Below are 24,217 nucleotides of genomic sequence, written 5' to 3'. Positions count from 1 at the left end.
TATGGGAAGTTCTGGGAAGGGGAGGCTATGATGATTGATATGGTGGTGACAAATGAGATCAGGTGGGGGAAGGGGATTGTTGAAGGTAGAAAGTTATGTGATGTCATCTGCTGGAACATCGTCAGCCAAGGTTGGCAACTATTAAGACATCTAAGACAAAAAAAAGCAATGCACTTGATAAATAAAACATGGAATCTTTCAAATATTATAGCAAACTAACCAAAGATCAAATAGGTTTTAGGAAACTAATTTCAACTTAATGAAAAGCCAAAATTCTTGCCTGCAAATAGGTAGCCTCTGCAGAAATTCCACCTATCAAATCTTTATCTCTTAATAAAAGCCAGTAACATCCCTCTTGATCATTGCAGCAGTTTACATCAGTAGATGCACACATGCAGAAGAAATACACAGCAAAGAATATCTAATGGGGGGGCGGTGGGCAAATAAAATTCTGAGTAACCCCAGAGCACCCGGGTTAGAGCTCAGGTCCCTGTGCATTGCTTCTCATTGACATAGCTCCAGCTCCTCAGTCAGTTTTCACCTACTCACTCACTATTACTGTAGGTTTCTGGTGGGAGCCCAAAACTCCCAGTGATAGATCAATTCAAATCCAAACAGAGCCAAATATTATATAAATGATAAGTCAACCCCCCTCTTTTCTACTCTTCTTTGATCCCTGTGTGCGTTTTTTTGACTTTCCGTGGGTTCAACATTTCCTCTGTTTGGACTAAGCCCCTCAGATGAGCTGAGCTGCCTGTCAAAGACATTTGGCACAGGCTCATGATCTGAAATTTAAAAGGAATCTACTCTTTTAAATAAAATATTGATTTTCCAGATAAACTACCAATGATTGATTGGATCATGAGAGACAAGTTAAAGGAAAGGCGATTAGTAGAGTTGAAAACACCGACATTTGAAATATATCAGGTTATTAGTATGTTTAGTGAAAAACTGGAGTTGTCCAGGCAAAGCCAGATGTCTGGTCACCTTAACAATGAAGTACCAAAGTACACTTATCAAGATGGTCGCTGACCATGGAGAGTGCCCTGAAATGTTGAGGAATTCTGGCCAAGATGGCACTGAGCTGGAGCTGCCAGGTACTTAGTCAGATTTTCATGTCAAGAATTATTGCCATCTAGTTTCTCTCCACTGCCTGGGTAAAATAGCAAGCTACATATACAGAACAACCTTGGTTATCCAAACACTAAATATCTGAATTTTGGATTATCCGAACAAATAGGAAAATTCTATTCCTCATCCCTTTAATGCATAATTTTGTAAATTTGAACAGGAATATAGAAGCAAGTATGCTTTAATAAATAATTAACTTCAAATATATACTTGAGACATGGCGTTAGAGTTAAGTCTTACCCTTTTCATAAAAAGGCTCTCCAATACTTATTCTCCCTAAGGATAAAGGTTGGTGACTATGAACACACATGAACAACAGGTGTGCAAGCCCAAACTGTGCGCTCAATAGCAAGATTCCCTCTCAACATTGACTCGCTCTGTTTTGTAAACCCAACAATATTTTTCTTCAGCTCATTCTCCAGACAGTTAAGTCAAAAAATGTGCTTACACTTTTCATTTCTGTTGCTTATTCCTCCCATTATCCCATGATAACTTTTTTTCCCAAATAAAAAGTAGTTCAATATCTTTCAGTTGTCAAGAAAATTTAATATAACATTTTTTGATGGGAGAGAGCACATAGTGAGTTAGCACATGTGAAAATAAACAGGAGGAAAATGTGACGGGAGATAATACAAGGAAAACATTACCCCCCAAAAACAATTGATGGGAGGTCAGAAACTGAAGTCAGCGAAAAAATCTTCCCTCTTTCTCGTGTTCCCCGGTATTTTGCACCTCTCTCACTCTCTCTAAGGGCTCAGCAGTTGCTTAGGAGGGAAGGACAACACTTGGTTAGTCTGAACGGCTGGATGACACCGAGCAGAAAGATGCCAGCTGCTGTTGAGGACCAGGACAAAACTGAGGAAAATGTCAGCGAACATTTCACAGATGTCAGTCAAACTCTCGCCAAAAAGTGATTTTATTTGTAAAATATCATGAATATTTAAGTAATATCCAGTGTTTGTACATATTTTATCGATTGAATGAAATAATAACTCTGTAAACATTTTTTTTACATAATTATGTTCCGAATGGCTTCCTCTGTTTATGATCAGATCAATTATCCGAACAATCAGTTATTTGAACAAAATACTCCCCACTCATCTTGTTTGGATAATCGAGGTTGTTCTGTAATGAGGTGAGATTAGGTGGTCAATGCATGCAAATAGGCCTCTCACTGCTCACTTGTGAGAGCCTTATCTCTTGCTCCTTATTAAAACCTTGAGTGGAAAATCAGACTATTTTCTCCCACGTCAAGATTCACATTTTTCAGATCTCACCATATTTTACCAATTTATTTGGGCTTGCCCACATCATTTAGGGACTGGGAAAAATCTGCTCATTAACTATTTCTTTCCTCTTAGATGCTGCTAGACATTCCAAACATTTCCAGTTTTCATTTTAGATTTCAAACACCTAAAGGTTTGAGCTTAACATCAGATTATTGTTGCTTTCATATCTTAACACTCTTCTGCAGCCAGTAATATAACAGAAGATTGTAAGAGTTTCTTTTGATATACAAAGGGCAAAAGAGAGGCAAAAGTGGGCATTGAACTGCTGGAAAATGATGCTGGAGAAGTGGTAATGGGGAAAGAAGAAATGGCACAGGAACTGAACAAGTACTTTGCGTCAGTTTTCACTTTGGAAGACATGAGGAACATTCAAAAAACTCAAGCGAATTGGGGGACAGAGGTGAATATGGTAGCTATCACCAAGGAGAAGGTGCTAGAAAAACTGAAAGGTCCATCGGTAGTTAAATCACCTTTACCAGATGGACTACACCTCAGAGCTCTGAAGGAGATAGCTGAAGAGATAGTGGAGGAGTTAGTGGTGATTCAGGAATCACTGGAGTCAGGGAGGGTCGTAGAGGACTGGAAAATCACTAATGTAAATTCCCTGTTTAAGAAGGGAGTAAGGCAAAAGACAGGAAATTACAGGTCGAGTAGCCTGTCCTCAGTCATGGCTAAGATTTTGGAGTCCATTGTGAAGGATGAGATTTCTGAATACTTGTAAGCATGTGACAAAATAGGGCAAAGTCAACTTGGTTTCATCAAGGGGAGGTCATGCTTGACAAATCTGTTAGAATTGTATGAGGAAGTAACGAGCAGATTAGTCCAAGGAGAGCCAATGTATGTTATCTACTTGGATTTCCAAAAGGCCTATGACAAGATGTTGCACAGGAGGCTGCTGAATAAGATAACTGCCTATGGTGCTAGAGGCAAGGTACTAGTATGGATAGGCTGTCTGACAGAAAGCAGAGAGTGGGGATAAAAGGGTCCTACTCAGGATGGCAGCCGGTGACTAGTGGTGTTCCATAAGGGTCAGTATTGGGACCACAACTTTTCATTTTACACATTAATGATCTAGGTGAATGAACTGAGGGCCTCTGGCTAACTTTGCAGATGATATAAAGATAAGTAGTGGGGCAGGTAGTATTGAGGAAGTGGGGAGGCTGCAGAAGGATTTAGACAAGTTAGGAGAGTGGGCAAAGAAGTGGCTGATGGAATATGATGTGGGAAAATGTGAGGTCATGCATTTGGTAGGAAGATTAGAGGTTCAGACTATTTTCTAAATGGGGAGGAATTCCAGAAATCTGAAGTGCAAAGGGACTTGGGAATCCTAGTCCAGGATTCTCGTAAGGTAATCTTGTGGGTTGAGCTGGTAGTTAGAAAAGTAAATACAATGTTGGCATTTATTTCCAGAGATACTAGAATATAAAAGTAGAGATGTACTCTGAGGCTTTATAAGGCTTTGGTTGGGCCACATTTAAGAGTATTTTGTGCAATTCTGGGCCCCATATCTCAGGAAGGATGTACTGGCCCTGGAGTGGGTCTAGAGGGGGTTCACAAGAGTGATTCCAGAATGAAAGACTTAACACATGAGGAACGTTTGAGGACTCGGTCTGTGCTTGATGGAGTTTAGAAGGATGGGGGCGGATCTAATTGAAACTGACAGAATACTGAATGGCCTGAATAGAGTGGACGTTTGGAAGATGTTTCCATTGGTAGGAGAGACTAGGACCCGAGGGCACAGCATTAGAGTAAAGAGAACACCCTTTAGACCAGAGATGAGGAGAAACTTCTGCAGCCAGAGAGTATCGAATCGATGGAATTCATTGCCATAGAAGACTGTGGAGACCAGGACATTGGGTATATTTAAGACAGAGATGGATTGATTGTCAAGGGGATCAAAGATTACAGGGAGAAAATGGGAGAGTGGGGTTGAGAAACATATTCACTATGATTGAATGATTGGGCAGACTTGATGAGCCAAATACTCCTATATCTTATGGTTTTAATATAACGAAGCACTGGTAGTATTTGTTGGCTGATTAATCTGACTAGTTACTACACAAATGCTTCATCCATGCACTTACACATCAAGAGTAACTTTGAAAATTTCAGTTCATCAACATGTATCTTGTAGATAAAATACTTTTGAAGTGTAATCACATTTGTAATGGAAGCCCACAGTGATGTCATACTTGTGGGAATTAGGGTTCAAATACTTCAATGTCCAAGTCTGCATATAGGATCACCAGATGATATGCTAAATAATTTTCTGTTGAGCATGAATACATTAAAGTGGGCCTATCATAAGGACTTTTCACTGAGAAAGGGCTGATGAATGTGTGAAATTCACTCATCCATGTCTCTGATGGTCTTGAAGATAAGTTGGTCATTTGTATTTATGAATTTGTGTTTCCAATTTTACCTGAGTGTTTAAGATTACATTACAGTGGATGTAAGAGAATATTAGAAAAAAATAAGAGCTCAATGCATTTTGCCAGCTCCATGTTGTACTATAATTTAGTAGTGAATATAGAAATTAAAGGCAGAATTAGTATAAGAACAGACAGCTGTACTCATAACTGAAACTGTGAAGTTTTACATATTTGAGCACACAAACTATTCTGTGAAATGTGGTGGCTCATTAATTATCCTGTATGGTTGAAATGCATTTGAGTTACTCTGGTGTATAAAGTAACAGGATGGGCTCGAACAGTAATGTAATACCAACCAGCTTGTATGTTTTAATAGTGTTCATAAAGGGACAAATGTTGCTCAGGACACCAGGACGATCTCCCATGCTCTCCTTTGAAATAGTCTCATGGGATTTATCCTATTCACTGAAAGGGGCAGACATGGCCTCAGCTTAATATTTTATCCAAAAAGAAAACACCTCTGACAGTGCAGCATTCCATTAGTATGGTCTGATGTCACAATCTAAATTTTGTGTTTCAGTGGAATTTGGACCCACAATCTTCTGACTCAGATGCGAGAAAGCTATTAACTAAGCTACCGCCACAGAATTAATATGGCCAAAATCACCTTTCTCAGCTCTGATTATTTTGTGATAATGGGGCTGTTTTCCCTGGAGCATCGGAGGCTGAGGAGTGACCTTATAAAATCATGAGTGGCAAGGATAGGGTAAACAGACAAGGTTTTTTTCCCTGGGGTGGGAGACTCCAGAACTAGAGGACATAGGTTTAGGGTGAGAGGGGAAAAATATAAAAGAGATCTAAGGGGCAACTTTTTGACACAGAGGGTGGTGTGTGTGTGGAATGGGCTGTCAGAGGAAGTGGTGGAGGCTAGTATAATTGCAACATTTAAAAGGCATCTGGATGGGTATATGAATAGGAAGGGTTTGGAGGGATATGGGCCGGCTGCTGGCAGGTGGGACTAGATTGGGTTGGGATATCTGGTTGGCACGGACGAGTTGGACCGAAGGGTCTGTTTCCATGCTGTACATCTCTATGGCTGTATAGGGTATTCTGTTAAGTATAACAGGTCTTATATTGGAAATTTCTTATTATCAGTGTTCGCTCTGACTATTAAGCTGTAATAGGGATTAAAAGAAATAACATCAGGATAATTGAAGTGACAAGTTTGCAGCAAACAGGAATATCTGTCAGTATATTTCAAATATTGAGAGTGCTGCACTGGAAAAGCAGGCCAGGCAGCATCCGAGCATCAGGAAAATCGACACTTTGGGCCGGAAATGGTGGGCCTGATGAAGGGCTTCTGCCCGAAATGTCAATTTTCCTGCTCCTCGGATGTTGCCTGAACTGCTGTGCTTTCCCAGCAACACACTCTCAATTCTGATTTCCAGCATCTGCAGACCTCACTGTCTCCATATTTCGGGTATTACCATGAACAACTTACATGATTCATTTTGACTTGCTGAGGACCTATCTCTGGAATTGAGCATGCTGAACTAGAATTAATTCATATATATAGCTAATATGATTCCACCATGATACATACCAGCTGTACTGAAGTTGCTTTCTGTATTTAATTAACCATTTGTATCCTGTAACTGATTCAAACTTGGAGAATAAGGTCAGGATGTGACCTAAAAGAACTGTGTGTGGGGCACTCAGGGCTCTATTATAATTTTTAATTGGATAGGTTGTTGTGTTAGAACTACTTCAAGGATAAACTGTCACAATGTAGCTTATAATCTAAAATCTAATTTAGTACAAAAGAACACATTGAATATACAGAATAATTAGTATTCTTTATATTGATCAACTGCAAGAACCACTGATATTGTTTTTATCCATCGGAAATTACATAAAATGGTCCCTTCATTGGCAGATTGAATAAATAATTAAAAGAGAGACAGGGAGTTGATGTGTTATAGTAGAGCTATTAAATATAAATAAATTTATGTAACAATGTACTACTGACTTTATCTTTTAAATTTTCATTTGGCTGACTGAATTTGACAGATTAACATGTATGATCCCATAGCCTCTTTACTGATTGAACATATTATTTATTATACTTGGCAATCCCAAATCTCTTCCAATGAATGTTGGATTAAACAACAGGAGTTTTGATTCAATCAATGTAAAGTCAAAATGATGTAAATAGCAGAATTAAACTGTTACTTTTTTACATCGCTAGTAGGAATGAACAAAGAAGAAAGCATATGTCAGGTATAGACAACAGCTATCAAGTGAATCCCTAGAAGAGTATAAAGGCAGTAGGAGGATACTTCAGAGGGAAATCAGATGGCAAAAAGGTGGTGCTACTATTTAAGAAAGGTGGTAAGGAAAAGCTAGGGAACTGTAGACCAGTGAGCCTGTGGTGGGCAGGTTGTTGGAAGGAATCCTCAGAGACAGGATATACATGTACTTGGAAAGGCAAAGACTGACTAGGGATAGTCATCATGCTTTGCGCATGGAAGACTGTGTCTTACTAATTTGAGTTTTTTGAGGAAGTAATGAAGAGGATTGATGGGGATAGAGTGATGGACATGACATTTATGGACTTCAGTAAGGCATTTGACAAGGTTCCACAACATAGACTTGTTAGTAAAGTTAGATCACAAGGAATACAGCCACTGGATACAGAACTGGTTCAAAGGTAGAAGACAGAGAGTGGTGGTAGAGGGTTACTTTTCAGACTAGAGGCCTGTGAACAATGGTGTGCTCCAAGGACTGGTGATGGGACCACCGCATTTTGTCATTTATATAAATGATTTTGATGTGAACATAGGAGGTATGGTTAGTACATTTGCAGATGACACCAAAATTGGAAGTGTCTGGACTGCGAAGGTGTTAATTCACAATACAGCGGGATCTTGATCAGATGGGTCAATAGGCTAAAGAGTGGCAGATGGAGTTTAATTTAGATAAATGTGAGGTGCTGTTTTTTGGAAAAGCAACTCAGGGCATGACTTATACACTTAATGGTAAGGTCCTGGGGAATGTTGCTGAATAAACAGACCTTGAAGTGTAGGTTCATAGTTCCTTGAAAGTGGAGTCATTGGTAGACAGGATAATGAAGAAGGCATTGATTATAGAAGTTGGGAGGTCATGTTGCAGCTGTACAGGATGTTGGATAGGCCACTTTTGGAATACCTTGTGTAATTCTAGTCTCCCTGCTACAGGAAAGATTTTGTGAAACCTGAAAAGGTTCAGAAAAGATTTACAAGGATGTTGCCAGAATTGGAGGGTTTGAGCCAAGAGGAGAGGCTGAATAGGCTGGGGCTATTTTCCATGGAGTATTGGAGGCTAAGGGGTGACATTATAGAAGTTTATAAAATCATGAGGGGCATGAACAGAGTAAACAGACATGACCATTTCCCCAGGGTGGTGGAGTCCAAAACTAAAGGGCAAAGGTTTGAAGTAGGAAGGGCAAGATTTTAAAAAGGACCCAAGAGGCAACTTCTTCACACAGAGGGTGGTACATGTATGGAATGAGCAGCCAGAGGAAGTAGTGGAGGCTGGTACAATTATAACATTAAAAAGACAGCTGAATGGGAAAATGAGTAGGAAAGGTTTCGAGGGATATGGGCCAAATGCTGGCAAATGGGATTTGATTTATTTAGGATGTCTGGTTGGCATGGATAAGTTGGACGGAAGGGTCTGTTTCCATGTTGTAGAGTTCTATGACTCCATATGGCATCCTGGTAGCATTGCTGCTTCTGAGTCAGAACGAGAAGTATTCAAACCCCACCTTAAATTGAGAATGGATCTAGAGCGAAAATCAGTGAAATCTTTGAACATAGTAGGTATGGATGTGGATGTCAGTCATCATGTGTTGAGAGAGTCCTGATACTATGTTGGACCAACCAGTCTATAGGATGGTAATGGCCATGGAAGAACCATTCATATCAGCCTGCACATCCTTGTAGCATATTGCACTATTCTAAATGGTGTGCTTGTAGAGGTATAAAAACAGTCTCCAAGCCAAATTTCAATTTGTTCAAAATAGTTGTTTTATAAACATTTTCCAATTTTTGTAAAAACACAAGGAAGGAACACATTCAATTCCTAAAATAAAGAATTACAAGCTGTCAAATGAAAAATTGGTGTGATCAAAGTAGACAGATTAATAAAATTAATCAGTGTACCATTAAAAGTAATTGGGTCTTGTATAATGCTATCTTTGTTTACAATCTCAGTTTCAAGTCAATTGCCCTTAATGAATTTTCAATTTTCCATTTCAACAATTCTTCTGTCCTCTGAATGGAATTGTTAATTTAGTTTAAATGTTTGCTAAATTGTGACTTGCGTTAGCTCATATCTGCAAGGGAGCCTGAATGAGTTGGACAGTAGAATAATGGCTTCTTTTTTGCCATTTTCCCCTTTTTCTTTGACTGAATATTGATATTGCTAAAGCTCATTATACCACAGTATCAGAGCAAATGCAAGAATATGAAATTAAAGTGATCACAACAATTCATACTACAGGAGAAAATGTTGCTTGATCACAATCTGTATTCAATTAGGAGAAAGTGAGGATTGGAGATCAGAGTCGAGAGTGTGGTGCTGGAAAAGCACAACAGGTCAGACAGCATCTGAGGACCAGAAGAATCAATGTTTTGGGCATACAGGAATGAGGCTTGTGAGCCAAGGGGGTAGAAAGCTAAATGGGATGGGGGTGGGGCGGGGGAGGGGAAGGTAGCTGAGAATGCAATAGATAGATGAAGGTGGGGGTAATGTTGAGAGGTCAGAGAGGTATCCGTTCCACCCACCTCTCTGACCTCTCACCATTACCCCCACCTTCATTTATCTATTGCATTCTCAGCTACCTTCCCTCCACCCCCCTGCCCCACCCCCATCCCATTTAGCTCTCTACCCTCTTGGCTCACAAGCCTCATTCCTGATGAAGGGCTTATGCCCAAAATGTTGATTCTCCTGCTCCTCGGATGCTGCCTGATCTGCTGTGCTTTTCCAGCACCACACTCTCGACACAGTCTGTATTCAACAGCTCTACGATTTCAAAGCCCAAAATGCCCTCCATTAAGATGTGATCCTATGATTGGGCAGCAATTGCTCTCTTCATGCTCACCAAGACATGAAGAGAGACCCTAGTTTTTTATATTTTGAAAGTAATGCCTTCCTTTAACTTTTAAAATGGACTCTTGCTGGATTTAAAATGGCTGTTATCAAACACAGAATTGTGCAGTGGTTGCTTCTAGAAATTTCAAGCAACTACTAAGACAAAAGCTAACTCATCTCTGAGGAATTTTGCAACTCCCATTTGTATGAACATTTTAGTCAAACCTAGACAAAGGAGCAACTAAGCAGTTCTAAACGAAGAACAAGACTGAAATGGATTACAGCTAGGGTTGTGTAGCAGCCCCATAGTTATCTTTTACAACACACAATGGTTTTGATGAGAGACATCAAAACTACCTCGTTATGTTGAATGGAACCCTGTCACATTGCTGAAACCTTTAGCTTTTGAACAGCTTTCAGAATGAAGCTCTGAATCCTTCTCTGAGACTATTTTTAAAATCTGAACCAACAAGCAGCTCCCACTTCAGCTAAGACCTGCCTGTACTCTTGACCTCTATTTAAACACGATTTCCAGGAAGAATCCTGTATTTCCCCTTAAATGTGAAGTAATTCCTCATCTGTAGGAATCATGTTTTTACGTTTTCAACATCATACAATTTGGAAGCCTAATTTTCAATACTATTTAATAACAATAGTTTGTATTTTAGTAACAATTAAGCAGAGTAAAACAATGCTGTCATTATAACGTACTGTATGAAATGAATTACTTTGACAAATGCCATGGAAGATTATGAAGATGAACAAGGGTGTAATATAAAGATGCAAATTTTCAACACATTGTTCATCTATGATCTACAAGTTGGGCAAAGGGCATTCATTACACCCTTGTTCACAGACTTTCAATGGGATTTTTCACTTCAACCTGTGATGATTGAAGTTCATAAAACCACAACATTGTTAACAAGGAATTTAGCCTGGGACAAACAGCTGTGTATCTCTTGAACCAGGAAGTGAGAGAATACTTGTACATAAAGTGTGGGAAAGGAAGATGCAATTGAGAAAGAGATAATTAAAATCTAAAATAATGAAAATTACTCTTGTAAAAGATCATTTTAAGATCTTTTACAAGAGAGCAGATGAATGCAAAAGAACTGGCGGTCTGAAGTGCATATACTTTAATGCAAGGAGTATAGTGGGTAAGGCAGATGAACTTAGGGCTTGGATTGGTGCCTGGGAATATGACTCTATTGCAATCACAGAGACTTGGTTGACGGAAGGACATGATTGGCAACTAAATGTTCCAGGATATAGATGCTTCAGACAGGGCAGGGGGGGAGGAGTTGCATTGCTGGTCAGGAATGATGTCACGGCTGTGCTAAAGGAGGACACTATGGAGGGATTGAACAGTGAGGCATTATGGGTAGAGCTGAGAAATAAAAAGGGTGCAGTTACATTGTTGGGGCTGTATTACAGGCCTCCCAAAAGTGAGCATGAGGTAGACGAGAAAATAGGTAAACAGATTATGTAAAGATGGTGAGGCAACAGGGTGGTGGTGATGGGAGATTTTAATTTTCCCAACATTGACTTAGTGTCAGAGGTCTGGATGGGGCAAAATTTGTAAGAAGCATCCAGGAAAGTTTTCTAGAGCTGTATGTCAATAGTCCGACGAGGGAAGGGGCCATATTGGACGTGGTGTTGGGGAATGAGCCAGGCCAGGTGGTAGAAGTTGCAGTGGGGGATTTCTTTGGGAATAGTGACCACAATTCTGTAAGTTTTAGAATACTTGTAGACAAAGATGAGAGTGGCCCTTAGGGAAAAGTACTAGACTGGGCCAAGGCCAATTATATCAAAATTTGGCAGGAGCTTGGAGATGTGGACTGGGAGTAGCTATTTGAAGGAAAATCTACATTTGATATGTGGGAGGTTTTCAAAGATAGGTTGACAATAGTGCAGGATAGGCATGTTCCTTTGAAAACAAGGAATAGGCAAGGCAAGGTTCATGAACCATGGATGACAGGAGACATTGTGCGACTAGCCAAGAGGAAAAGGGAAGCATACATCAGGTTTAGGCAGCTAAGAACAGAACAGGCCTTGGAGGAATATTGGGAGAGTAGGACCAACCTTAAACAGGGAATCAAGAGGGCTAAAAGTGGTCATGAAATAACTTTAGTGAGCAGAGTTAAGGAGAATCCCAAGGCCTTTTATTCTTATATAAGAAACAAAAGGGTAATTAGAGAAAGGGTTGTTCCACTAAAGGATAAGCAATGAAGGCTGTGAGTCGAACCTGAGAAAATAGGTGAGATTCTCAATGATTACTTTGCATCACTGAGGAGAGGGACATGATGAATGTTGAGATTAGAGATAGAAATTTGATTACCTGGATCACGTTGACAAAAGGAGGGAAGATGTGTTGGGTAGGCTAAAAGATATTAAGGTGGACAAATCCTCATTGCCGGATGGATCTATCCCAGGTTGCTGAAGGAGGAGAGAGAGAAAATAGCTGGGGTCCTGACAGATATCTTTGTAGCATCCTTAACCACAGGTGAGGTGCCAGAGGACTAGAGGGCTGCTCATGTTGTTACCCCTGTACAAGGGGAGTAGGGGTATTTCAGGTAACTACAGACCAGTGAGCCTTACATCAGTGGTGGGAAAGTTGCTGGAGAATGTACTGAGGGATAAAATCTATTTATATTTTGAAAAGAATGGGCTTATCAGTGATAGAGAACATGGTTTTGTGTGGGGGAGATCATGCCTTACCAACTTAATAGAGTTCTTTGAGGAAGTGACCAAGTTGATAGATGAAAGAAGGGCTGTAGATGTCATATATATGGACTTTAGTAAGGCATCTGATCAGGTTCCCCATGATAAACTAATGGAGAAAGTGAAGTCACATGGTGTGCAGGGTGTTCTAGCTAGGTGGATAAGGAACTAGTTGAGCAACAGGAGACAGAGAGTAGTAGTTGAAGGGAGTTTCTCAAAATGGAGAAAGAACACCAGTGGTGTTCCACAGGGATCAGTGCTGGGGCCACTGTTGTTTGTGATATACATAAGTGATCTGGAAGATGGCATTGTTGGTCTGATCAGTAGGTTTGCAGATGCCACAAAGATTGGTGGAGTAGCAGAATGCATAGGGAACTGTCAAAGAATACAGGAGAATATAGATAGACTGGAGAGTTGGGCGGAGAAGAGGCAGATGGAGTTCAATCCAGGCAAATGTGAGATGATGCATTCTGGGAAGTCTAATTCTAGAGCAAACTATACTGTAAATGGAAGAGCCTTGGGAAAAGTTCATGAGCAGGGAGATCTGGGAGTTCAGGTCCACTATACCCTTAAGGTGGCTGCACAGGTGGATAGAGTGGCCAAGAAGGCATATGGTATGCTTGCCTTCATCGGATGGGGTATTGAACATAAGATCTGGCAGGTCATGTTAAAATTGTACAAGACTTTACTTTGGCCATATTTAAAATAATGTGTACAGTTCTGGTCATCACACTACTAAAAAGATGTGGACACTTTGGAGAGGGTGCAGTGAAGGTTTACGAGGATGTTGCCTGGTATGGAAGGTGCTAGCTATGAAGGGAGGTTGAGTAGGTTAGGATTGTTTTCATTAGAAAAAAGGAGATTGAGGGGGATCTGATTGAGGTCAAAATCATGAAGGGTATAGACAGGGTAGATAGAGACAAGCTTTTTCCCAGGGTGAGGGATTCAATAATGAGAGGTCATGTGTTCAAGGTGAGAGGTGAAAAGTTTAAGGGGGATACATGCGGAAAGTACTTTGGTACATGTCTGGAGCGTGTTGTCAGCAGACGTAGTAGGGGCAGCCAAGGTAGATTCATTTAAGGTGCATCTGGACAGATGCATGACTAGTTGGGGAGCAGAGGAATACAGATGCTTAAGAATTGGGCGATAGGTTTAGACAGTGGATTTGGATTGGCTCAAGCTTGGAGGGCCGAAGGGCCTGTTCCTGGGCTGTAAGTTTTCTTTGTTCGTTGTTCTTCATTTTTAATGTCACATAGATAGGTTGGTAGCAATTAAGACCTATTGCATTTACAAACTGGAATAGACAAACCCTAACATTTTCTGCCATGCTTAATGGGTATCGTAAATGCCGTTTTCTTTCCTGTATTTTTAATTGTTGATTGAAATGAGAACAAAACTATTTTAAAAACCAAGGATTCTTGAAGGATTGCTACACATTTTAAAGACAAACAACGTGACACTCATTGTAAATTGGGCTGTTCAAACAATTAGGTATGTCTACTTTGCAGATAAGCTGCAGCCAAAGGATATGTACAAATGAAAATTTGGTTAGCACCAAGTAGCTGATTGGTTTGTAGACAAGTGAACAGTTATCAATTAGAATTATCTGCTTACCAACAACTATGTGCTTGGCTCTCAGTGGCTGAACAGCTTGGTTTTGTGAATATTTTAGAAGAGATCATTGGACCTCAAGAGGAGAATAAACTGTTTTTGCTTTGTAGTAAAAAGCATCTCAAACCTGAAGATAACCACTTTGTTTCCCCTTTCCAGTTGCAGTAAGCTGAGACTTTTAATTGATAAGTGACAGAATGTTGAGTGGGAACCAGCCACCCTGGGCCAGGTGAAAGCATCTGGAGAGGGTAAACCAAGAAGCATAGGAATCACCTCAGTAAATCTTGGACAGCGACTAGTGCACTGCCTTCCCAGTCTTTCCTGCTGCCAAGAACATCCATGTTGTTTTGTTTTACCCCATCTGTGTCAGTCTGCATGTGGTGTAGAGGGGGAGAGTGTAAGGGCGTTTAAATTTTTAACTCGTAGAATTATAGGTTGTTGGCTCATAATTATTTAATTAAAAGTTCAAATCTATTTATTTGTAATAAATAGCCATGTTCTTGTTAAGTACAGAAACATATGTAATCTGGTCCGTGTTTTCCATTAAGCTAGATCTGAAAATCAGACAATTTAGGGAATTCTGTGTACTTGTCAAAACCTTTAACTTTTGTGATGACGCTGGAGATAGTGGGGCTTGATTTCCAATTAGGTTACCCAGTGAGGTATAACAGTAGTTATCATACAAGTTTACCTTGAGACCTGACTATTCCAAACCTGGCCAGCCTTAACAATTATCTTCCTTATGCATCTGCACATAGTTTCTCCTCTCTGCCTTCTGTGCATCATCTTCATATCAGTCCGTGAAGAACTACGACCATTCCATGGAAAGCTGGCAATTGCCTGACAGGCCCTTGGACTCCTCTAACCTCCATGTCATAGTCCAGTACCATTCCCTTGTGAACTCAAACTTCTACTAATCTTCCACTCACTCTGCTGTAACAGAAGTCAGTCAAAATCACCTCACCTGAAATTTGAAGAGATATTTTGAAATTCACTGCAGCCTGTGCTTGTAGATGTGTGAGTTGAGAGAGGTGAAAAGATATCATCTGCTTCCAGGGGCACAGCCTCGCATTCAAGGAGAAGTATTTTGACCAATCTTTCAAAAGATTCAAGCTTCTGCAGCATCAGTACTAGTAGTGCTACTGAGCTGAAGGTTGTGACCTACACACCTACTTTGTATTCAGATGTTTTTAGTGCTTTAATCCAGTTTGAACAGTTACTTTGCAAGATTCCTGCTGCAAGTTTACTGCCACTTTGCAGATATATCAGATAGTGTGGGCACTGTTTTGAATTATAAAGGAGAAAATGTTCAAAGTACTGTCTTATAAATTATGTCCTTTGCAGTTCCACAACAAGTATAATATTCTGCAGTATTTGTGCACATAGTCTCCATAAAGGTTTATAAAAGATGATTGACACTTTATTTAAATATAAAATGCTGCTTAATCTTGATGGTCCATTTGGTAAATGCACTAGCATGCGATATACTAACTATAGCTATAAGTTCCTTGGCCAATCCATAGTCTTAATGGAGGAACATAACAGGTTCTGATATTCCCTATCATAAGGGAAGAAATTAGAGAATTTGAGACAGTAAGGACTGCGGATACTGAAAGTCAGAGTCAACAGATATGCAGCTGGAAAAGCACAGCAGATCAGACAACATCTGAGGAGCAGGTAAGTCAATATTTCAGGCTGAAACCCTTCATTACGAAATCAGGTTACCCACTAAGTACTGCTAATATGTATCTTGATATCACATAAGCCATAGCACCATTTATGATATTTTTAAAATAGCATCATTTGTACAGTAAAATAAGAAATGCTGTGCTTTTTATTTCAGTCCATTTAGCAGATTTCATGCTAGCAGTGACACTTAAATATTGCGCCTTGAAGCAATGATAGAGTCTTAGTTGATTTTATATCTTCTGAATGCCTCTTGCATAAAATCCACATTGCAGTGAAACCACAATGTTTGATTGCTGCAACAAAAGTGACTGAATCAAAAAGAAATTGCTGACTTACTCTCATTCTCCCATTTCTGATTGCTGGGCCATCTTCTGCTAAACGCAGCACATAGAGATCCATTTTGTACTCTCGTCCTCCACGAATACTAAATCCAAATCCTTTGGTACCTTTCTCCAGATCAACCGTAAAATAATCAAAATCCTATATATAAACATAAAGTAAGAATAAACTATATTTAAACCCTGATACTCAGTATGCTGTTTGAACAGTTTATTTAACCAAACAGTTCGGAATGTTCAGCCTGTATTGAAACAACAAAACTCTAAAATCAAAAGATTTAGTTCCTGACATTTAAAAATGTATCAGTGCAAGGATAATGGTTAGGTTAACTATAGGTCAACTCAGTATGAATATTACTTGTTATCTTATTCTGTACTCACCCTTAATCAAGTCTATAATTTTTGTACTAATAGACTTACATGGTCAGTTCACACTCCTTGCAAGGATATAATAAAGCTAAACAAAAATTATACCTCCTTTCCTCAAAGACTTTCAGGATATTAAAGTTACATGGTGAAACGCTCATGCCATAAATCAGCTGAAGAGTTAGTTAAAGAGAATATCAACCATATAGGTGCTCTGTGGACTTATGTACAACTTTCACTCCATATAATATAATGCACGTCAGGAGTGATAATTAATGAAGCAAGTGTGTGGCAGATATAATCAATGGTTAGTAGCAAATCATAAATACTATTTAAAATATTTTAGCAAATATTTGATTTTTCCAAATGTGGATGTTGAACAATCCTTCACTTTTAATATTTTCTATTGACTACACATGCAAGAAGAACAATGTAACAAGTGCAGTAAAATTTCTAAAGGAAATATGACAAATCAAATGCTTCATTAATGTTAAAATATTTGCTTGATAATTTTGACAGCCTTCCATAAAAGCAAGAATTTCCAATCAGGTATTGAAGTAATAGATTTAAAATTTGCATGCAAAGCTTTCAGGTTAATTTTGTATTAGTTGCAACTGTTTTGTCCTCAGAATCATAAAACCAGAAATAAAATCTGATGACAAGGTTTTGACTCAAACATTTTATGTGATAAATGAATTTGGATTTCAGCAAGATTTAGAAATAAGTGAGCTATGAACCAGTATGAGAATAAACTTTATGATTGGTTCAGGGAAATCAAGAAGGGAAAGGTTAAAGCAATATCTAATGCTTCTTTTGGGACAAATGGTGGGAAAGGCTTACCATTCACACTCTATCCTATCAGCAATAATTTTACATTACCTGATATCATTATATCTTTAAGTAGGCATTATTCAATCATACATCAAATATGGTATTTGCCCATAACTGTATAAGATGTTATTGCATAAAAAAAACTTTGCTGCTTTTATTTCTGTTTTTAATTACATATTATTTTACATGCATTTGTTTACTTATATCATTTTCTTAATTAGTTATGTTTAATGTCTCTTAATTCATCTCACATGTAATAATCAGTCATTAGTATTAAGTCATGTGGCATTATCTGGAATTATTAATACTCAACTTTCATGAATAGTTAGCTATGCAGTGATGGTACTAATTACTCCAATGTCACTTCTTTAAAAAAAGTCATTTTTGAGATTTGGAAGGGACTAGCATTCATTGCTCATTACGAATTGCCCTTTACAAGTTGACGATGAGTAGCCTTCACATAGTGGTACTGCACATTAACATATTTATTTAAATGTGACTACTTAATTCTGTTATCTCATTTCCAGGAAAATGGTTTTACTTCATTAAAAAATTTAAAAGTTAAAAAAAAGGAAAACAATAGAATGATTGTTATTTCAGTGCACTGAAGATGTAAAAGAACAGGAAGATTTGGAACAGCACAGCTATCATAGTAATCACTAACTTTCTTTATCCTTCAAATAAATCATCTTTGTTGCGTTTTTATCCAACATGTAATTTACCTTTCCATTCATTTCCAACAAAGATGTGAGCAACAACCTATTGTCAATAGATGTGGAGCCAGAGAAGCACAGCAAATCAGACAGCATCAGAATCCCGATGAAGGGTCACGGCCTGAAATGTCAACTTTCCTGTTCCTCTGATTCTGTCTGACTTGCTGTGCTTCTGCAGCTCCAAGTCTATTGACTCTGGTATTCAGCATCTGCTGTCCTTACTTTCTTCAAGTGACAACCTATTGGCAGTCTTTAACAATGAGCAACCCATGCGCAGGCCCATGCCAGCCTGCCATGAGTCAAGTCCTCACACTGCAGCTTCCATGAGTTGATCCATGGAGATGAAACTAACCCTGTGATATACATAAATTAGGTAGAAGATAACTTGTATTCAAAATGTTCTCTCATAGAGAAAATACAACATATTTGATCATTGATTTAGCAAACAATAACTTTTAGAACAGTTGGAATATTTTATTAGGGACACCCATTTGGGAGGAAGAGAAAATCTGAAGGCCATGCACCTGAGCTACTTTTATGACCAACTATATAGCTGCAGTATGGATGCTTAGTCACAAAAACTGTAGCTCATTCTCATAAGCAGAAAGGTATCTTCTATGGGGAGACTCCATGAAGGGATTGCAAATCAAAATCAAGTAACTTGGGCAAAAAGAAAAAGTGAAGTGAATCTACTTATACCTGAAATTCACTTTCTTCACAGAGGCTACACTGTTCAATGTCTTATAAATGAAGTTCATGAATTGTGGATACAACTAATATATATATATAACTTCACATTCAGTGAGTTAGGAAATAGTGAACAGAGCTAGCAGAAAGAATTGCCATTTCAAAGCTATGTCTCTAGCTCATGGTCTGTAATGAGCATCTATTTCTAGTATTTACAAATGTAAAGGGTTGAAAGTTAGTCAATCAGCATGTTCATTTACAGGTCATGTTGGAACTTGTTTTCTGACCTGTACTGTACACTTAGAGAAATCTGCATGCCGAGATTGTGACATCATTTTATGGGCTTTCCAATATAGTGGGTATGAGGAATAAAAACGATTTTCCAAAATTTTACATTCTTTTTTTAAATAATGCTGTACCTTGGGCATTTGTTTTCTGAAAATAACCACATTGTTAACAAAGTGACAGATTGACAAGTTCAGCTGAAACAGTATAAAGTTGAAGGGCTGAACTTTGCCAAAAATTGGCTCAGTACTAACGTCTGGGTCCTTCATGGGTGGTTTGTCATAGTGAGTTCTAACAAGATATCTCTTACAGTTCTCCATTGTTCACCTCTTTTTGTTTGCACCACAGCTCTAGGACATCTCACTTATCCTATCATGTGATCACCAATTGTGGAAGTGCTCACCACTGCTGGGATAATCTGAGAATCTTGGCTCTGGCCATTTAAAGGCCAACCATGCACCAAATCAAGTGTGCCAGCCAGGAGCTGTCCTTCACGCGCATGTAGTGGGAGGGGGATGAAAAAGCAACACTGTTGGTGACATTTAGCTGGCATGGGTGATACTTTATTCTAAATAAAGCTCACATTTATAAATGTATTGTTATGTTACAGTCACCTGTCTGATCAACAGTCTTCATAACAGCAGTTACAAGAATCAAGCTATGCATACTATACATCCTTAACACAGCAATATGTTTTAACTCTGTCTAAAAAGTGTTGCTGTTTCCCAAACACCCAGCATAGCATAACATCTTCTCACTGTTCAACGTTGGAGCTTTCCATGCTGGAAAACCTTCAAACAGTTGAAAACATTAACTTATATTGAACAACAGCAAAAGTGAAGAAAACAGAAACTAACAAAAAGGTTATATTTGTTTTAGGAGAATGAACTGGGAACTCTTGCCTTTTTAGCAACAACAAATTTAAAATCATTGAATGATCACTACATCTAGCTCACAGCTACTGGAACTGGCTGTCAATTAAGTCCTATCTGACTTATGTGCCCAACCTTATACAGCTCTGCCATGCTGAACATGATGTTACTCTAACATAATTCCCTCATCTTCCTCCTCAGAAGACCACTGCTGCTGTCCCAGCTCTTCAATATCCATCAAATCCCCTCTGACAGAGCACAGCATGCTCGAATTATGTAGCAAACTTTGTTTGGACTGTACTTCAAGGCACCCCAAGACTTATCCAAACATCATAACCTTATTCCTCAGAGGCTCATTATCTGGTCAAGATTACCCTGGTCAAAAAAATGGACTTCATCACATCCACGTTCATCACATCCATGTCAGGGGGTTGTGTTAACTGAGTGTTCAACCATGGTTACATCAGGTAGCCCTAGTCTCCCAGAGCCTTAAAATAAAACAGGAACATGAAAATTATTGAGGACACAGGTTCCAGATACATGGTGCAGACTTAAGATGAGGTACCAATGGTAACAGATGACTTGTACATTGAAGGAATGAATCATATTTTTGTTGAAGAAGTAAGCTGTTATGAAATAGTGCTGTCAATGTAATATGTATACAATCTATAACACCCTTTGCCTGGGGGAGGGTAGCTACATGGATAAATCCTTTTGCCTGGGCTACAGCACTGAGCTTATCATTATGAGGAACTGAGATGAAGTGGTGTGATCTGGCACAAATTATATCAGTAACAACCTTGAAACATTTGTGGGTTGAGAATTAAGAGATGACACGAAGGTACCAAGTGAATCCTTTTAAATATCCAGTTACATAAAAATTTAGTGCAGGTGACAGCCAGGATAGAATGGCCACCCATTCCTTCAGGATGTAAGCATGCTCCAACACATCTGGCACATCTGCGTGTTGCCTCCAATCCCCACAATTGACTCCCCAACTTCCTTACCACAGCAGTGGCCAATGATAACTCCTTTTGACTTCGAATGAGCACACACCTAGGAATGACCATGGCCCACTTGCTCACTGAAATGGACAGCCCCAAGTGATGAGTCACTAAGGAACTGATAGAGTTCTCCACAGCTCTCCGACTTACTTACTGTGAATTCCTGGACTGACTTAACGGAATCTTTACGAGCTACCATGGCCATTTCTTGGTGGAATAGAACCTCTGATCCTTAACACCCCAAGTATTCAACTAATCACAGTTAGTCTGGACTGAGATCAGACGCTGCACTTGACTGCGACGGATGCCTAATTGACACCAGACCTCTTCGACTTGACCAAGGTCTACTCTCCTTAGATTTAGAGACATAGCCATTAGCCATTAGTGTTTGCCATATAGGCTGCTGACATTGTTGTGGCACTGTGCTGTACAACATGTTCACCCCTTAGATTGATCACTGCTGACAATGAGGATATGCTGTCTCGCTTTGTATTAGCACCCAATGGCAAGGCAACACAGAAATAATGTGAACCTGTAACTTCTGAATGAGGTGACAAAAAGGAAAAAAAAAATGCAAGTCAAGGCAAGATGTGGCAGAAAAGGCTGAGAGCATTCACCCAGGTCCAATCCATGAGATGGGTGCTCAACCCTCCATGCAAAATGGATTAGCGGCAGCATTAGAAAGAAAGATGGTGATGTACTCCAAACTGCAGAACTGTAGAGGATTCTCAGTGAGTCAGAGGTGTGTCGTGAGGATGCGATAAGGCTGGTGAACATCCAATATCAACCACCATGGGTGGGGATGCAGATGGTTGCTGCTCAGTGTGTGTAACTTGAAATGATGGGGGCTCAGAGAATCCAAATACGTGGTCTGACTTCTTTGTCAGGAATTGTTGTGATATAGTTTTCTCTGGGAGAAAAGGAAAATGCACAGAAATGTGCTGAGATTAGGTACTAATGACATGTTAATGCACACAAACAGACCTATTTGCATTCGCTAGCAACATGTGTATCTTGCCATGCATATCTTGGTTGCAAAGATGTGACAATGTTTTTTGACATCAAGAATGTCATTTTTTTCTAGCTGTACTTTGTTAACTGACTTACTACTGCTCATGTTGTTCAGGGGCTGAGAAAATTCAACCCAAAATTACAATTGCTGGAAATCTGGAATTAAAATAGAAGTAACTACAAAGATACAGATGAATTGCTGGCATATGAAACTAGCTACGTTGGAATGACATTTTGATTGTAGATTTTTAATATTAAATCTACAGATTATCCTATCTTTTCACCTGTTACAGGCTTACAGCAGTTCTGGTTTCATTTTAACTGACACTACATAGCTCTGTTCTTGAGCTTTTTGAAAATATGAGAGAGAGAAAATACTTTACATAGTGTAAAATAGATGTATCAAATTAGCCACCCATTATGCACCTTATCTGATTTCCCTTTCCATTAAAGTCAATTAAAAAGTTGAAAATTGGGCTGGATGTATAATTGACAGTGTATTCTATTTCACCCATTGTATGTTGCTGCCAAAAGGTACAAATACTCCTATGCCTAAATATTACATTTACATTTGCTAGTTTGCTGTGGCATGCATTAGGAAATCAGGGAACTGTGCACAATGCTTGAGCTGACCACATGTATTTAATTGTTTAGATTAACTACATGTTTTGCTCTATTCCTCTATGATGAAACCAAGGATCTAATTTGCCTTTTGAACATTATCAATTCAACCAGCCACATTCAAAGTTTTCAGTATATAAACACCTAACCATTCCTATACCTGTACTACTTTTAAAATTGTACCTTTTAGTGAGGACCGCTGATGCTGAAGAGTCAGAATTGAAAAGCTTATGGTGCTAGAAAGCACAGGAGGCCTGAAGTGGGAGACTTGATGTTTCAGGCACGACCCCTTCGTCAGTAATGTGTGTGGGGAGGGTGGGGTTTGAAGAGACTAAGAGCTACATAGGAGGGTGGGGGTGGGGTTGGGGAGAAGGTAGCTGGGAGGGCGATAGGTAGATGCAGGTGGGGGGTGATTGTGAAATGTCAGTGGGGAGGGTGGAGCAGATAGGTGGGAAGGAATATGGACAGGTGGGGCAGGTCAAGAGGGTGGTGCTGAGTTGAAGGGTTGGATCTGGGATGAGGTGGGGATGGGGGAGATTTAGAAACTAGTGAAGTCGATGTTGATGTTGTGTGGTTGAAGGGTCCCAAGGCAGAAGATGAGACGCTCTTCTTCCAGTCGTCGGGTGACTTGGAGTCCCACTTCCCAAGGACATGCAAGTCTGGGCTTCCTCCACCACCAAATCCAAGCCAACCGACAACTGGATGAAGAATGCTTTATCTTCCGCCTTGAGATCTTTTAACCACACTGCATTAACATCAACTTCACTCGTTTCCAAATCTCCCCTACTCCACCTCAACCCAGATCCAAGCCTCCAACTTGGCACCACCTTCTTGACCTGTCTTACCTGCCCATCTTCCTTCCCACCTATCTGCTCTATCCTCCCCACTGACCTGTCATAATCACCCCCAATTGTATCTCACCCTCCCAGTTACCTTTCCCCCAGTCCCAGCCTCCTATTTATCTCTCAGCCCCCTTCCCTTCCCCACATCCCTGATAAAGGGCTCATGCCCGAAACATCGACTCTCCTGCTCCTCAGATGCTGCCTGACCAGCTGTGTTTTTCCAGCCACACTTTTTGACTCTACCTCTTCGTGATGTCTAGTTGTGTATTTCACCTGATGCAACATGCTCGTGTCATCTCTCATAAAATAAGAACCACATATAGGTAATATGGTATTGAAAACTCCAGAATGATGATCATTACAGCTCATTAATATATACAAATATTTCATTCACAGCCTGATGTCTGGGCTAAAATTATACCTATTTGGTTACGAACTATAGCATGTTTTATTTAGTGTCATGTTTCAAGTAGCTCCAGTTAAGATAGAGTATATGTCATATGTTGGTACAATGATGGAAACATAAGTATGTTGCTTAATATTGACAATTAATTGTGTGACATAATACAAAATGTAATTTAAATCTTCATTCTAAAATTTTTCACTTCATCAAATTGCATGAAATTTCATGTCATTTACCCAATTTATTAACGCTTTCCTGAAGTCTTCTTATGTTTTCCTTATCACTTTATTGTTTCAAG

General features: G+C 39.4%; 1 protein-coding gene across 15 annotated transcripts in view; it reads right to left on the bottom strand.

Annotated features, from left to right (window-relative positions):
• magi2a (membrane associated guanylate kinase, WW and PDZ domain containing 2a) overlaps positions 1 to 24,217 on the bottom strand; it is a 682,885-nt gene that overhangs the window by 15,144 nt on the left and 643,524 nt on the right. For all 15 annotated transcript variants that reach the window (XM_043713779.1, XM_043713778.1, XM_043713782.1 and 12 more), the window contains one exon: positions 16,283 to 16,426. In XM_043713779.1, the coding sequence (XP_043569714.1) occupies positions 16,283 to 16,426 (144 nt within the window). The remainder of the gene's footprint in view (positions 1 to 16,282; positions 16,427 to 24,217) is intronic.

Source organism: Chiloscyllium plagiosum, chromosome 23 (genome assembly GCF_004010195.1).
Source record: "Chiloscyllium plagiosum isolate BGI_BamShark_2017 chromosome 23, ASM401019v2, whole genome shotgun sequence".
In the NCBI taxonomy this organism is placed as follows: Eukaryota; Metazoa; Chordata; class Chondrichthyes; order Orectolobiformes; family Hemiscylliidae; genus Chiloscyllium; species Chiloscyllium plagiosum.
The sequence above is the reverse complement of the archived record's forward strand: the minus strand, read 5'-3'. Positions and strand labels throughout refer to the sequence as shown.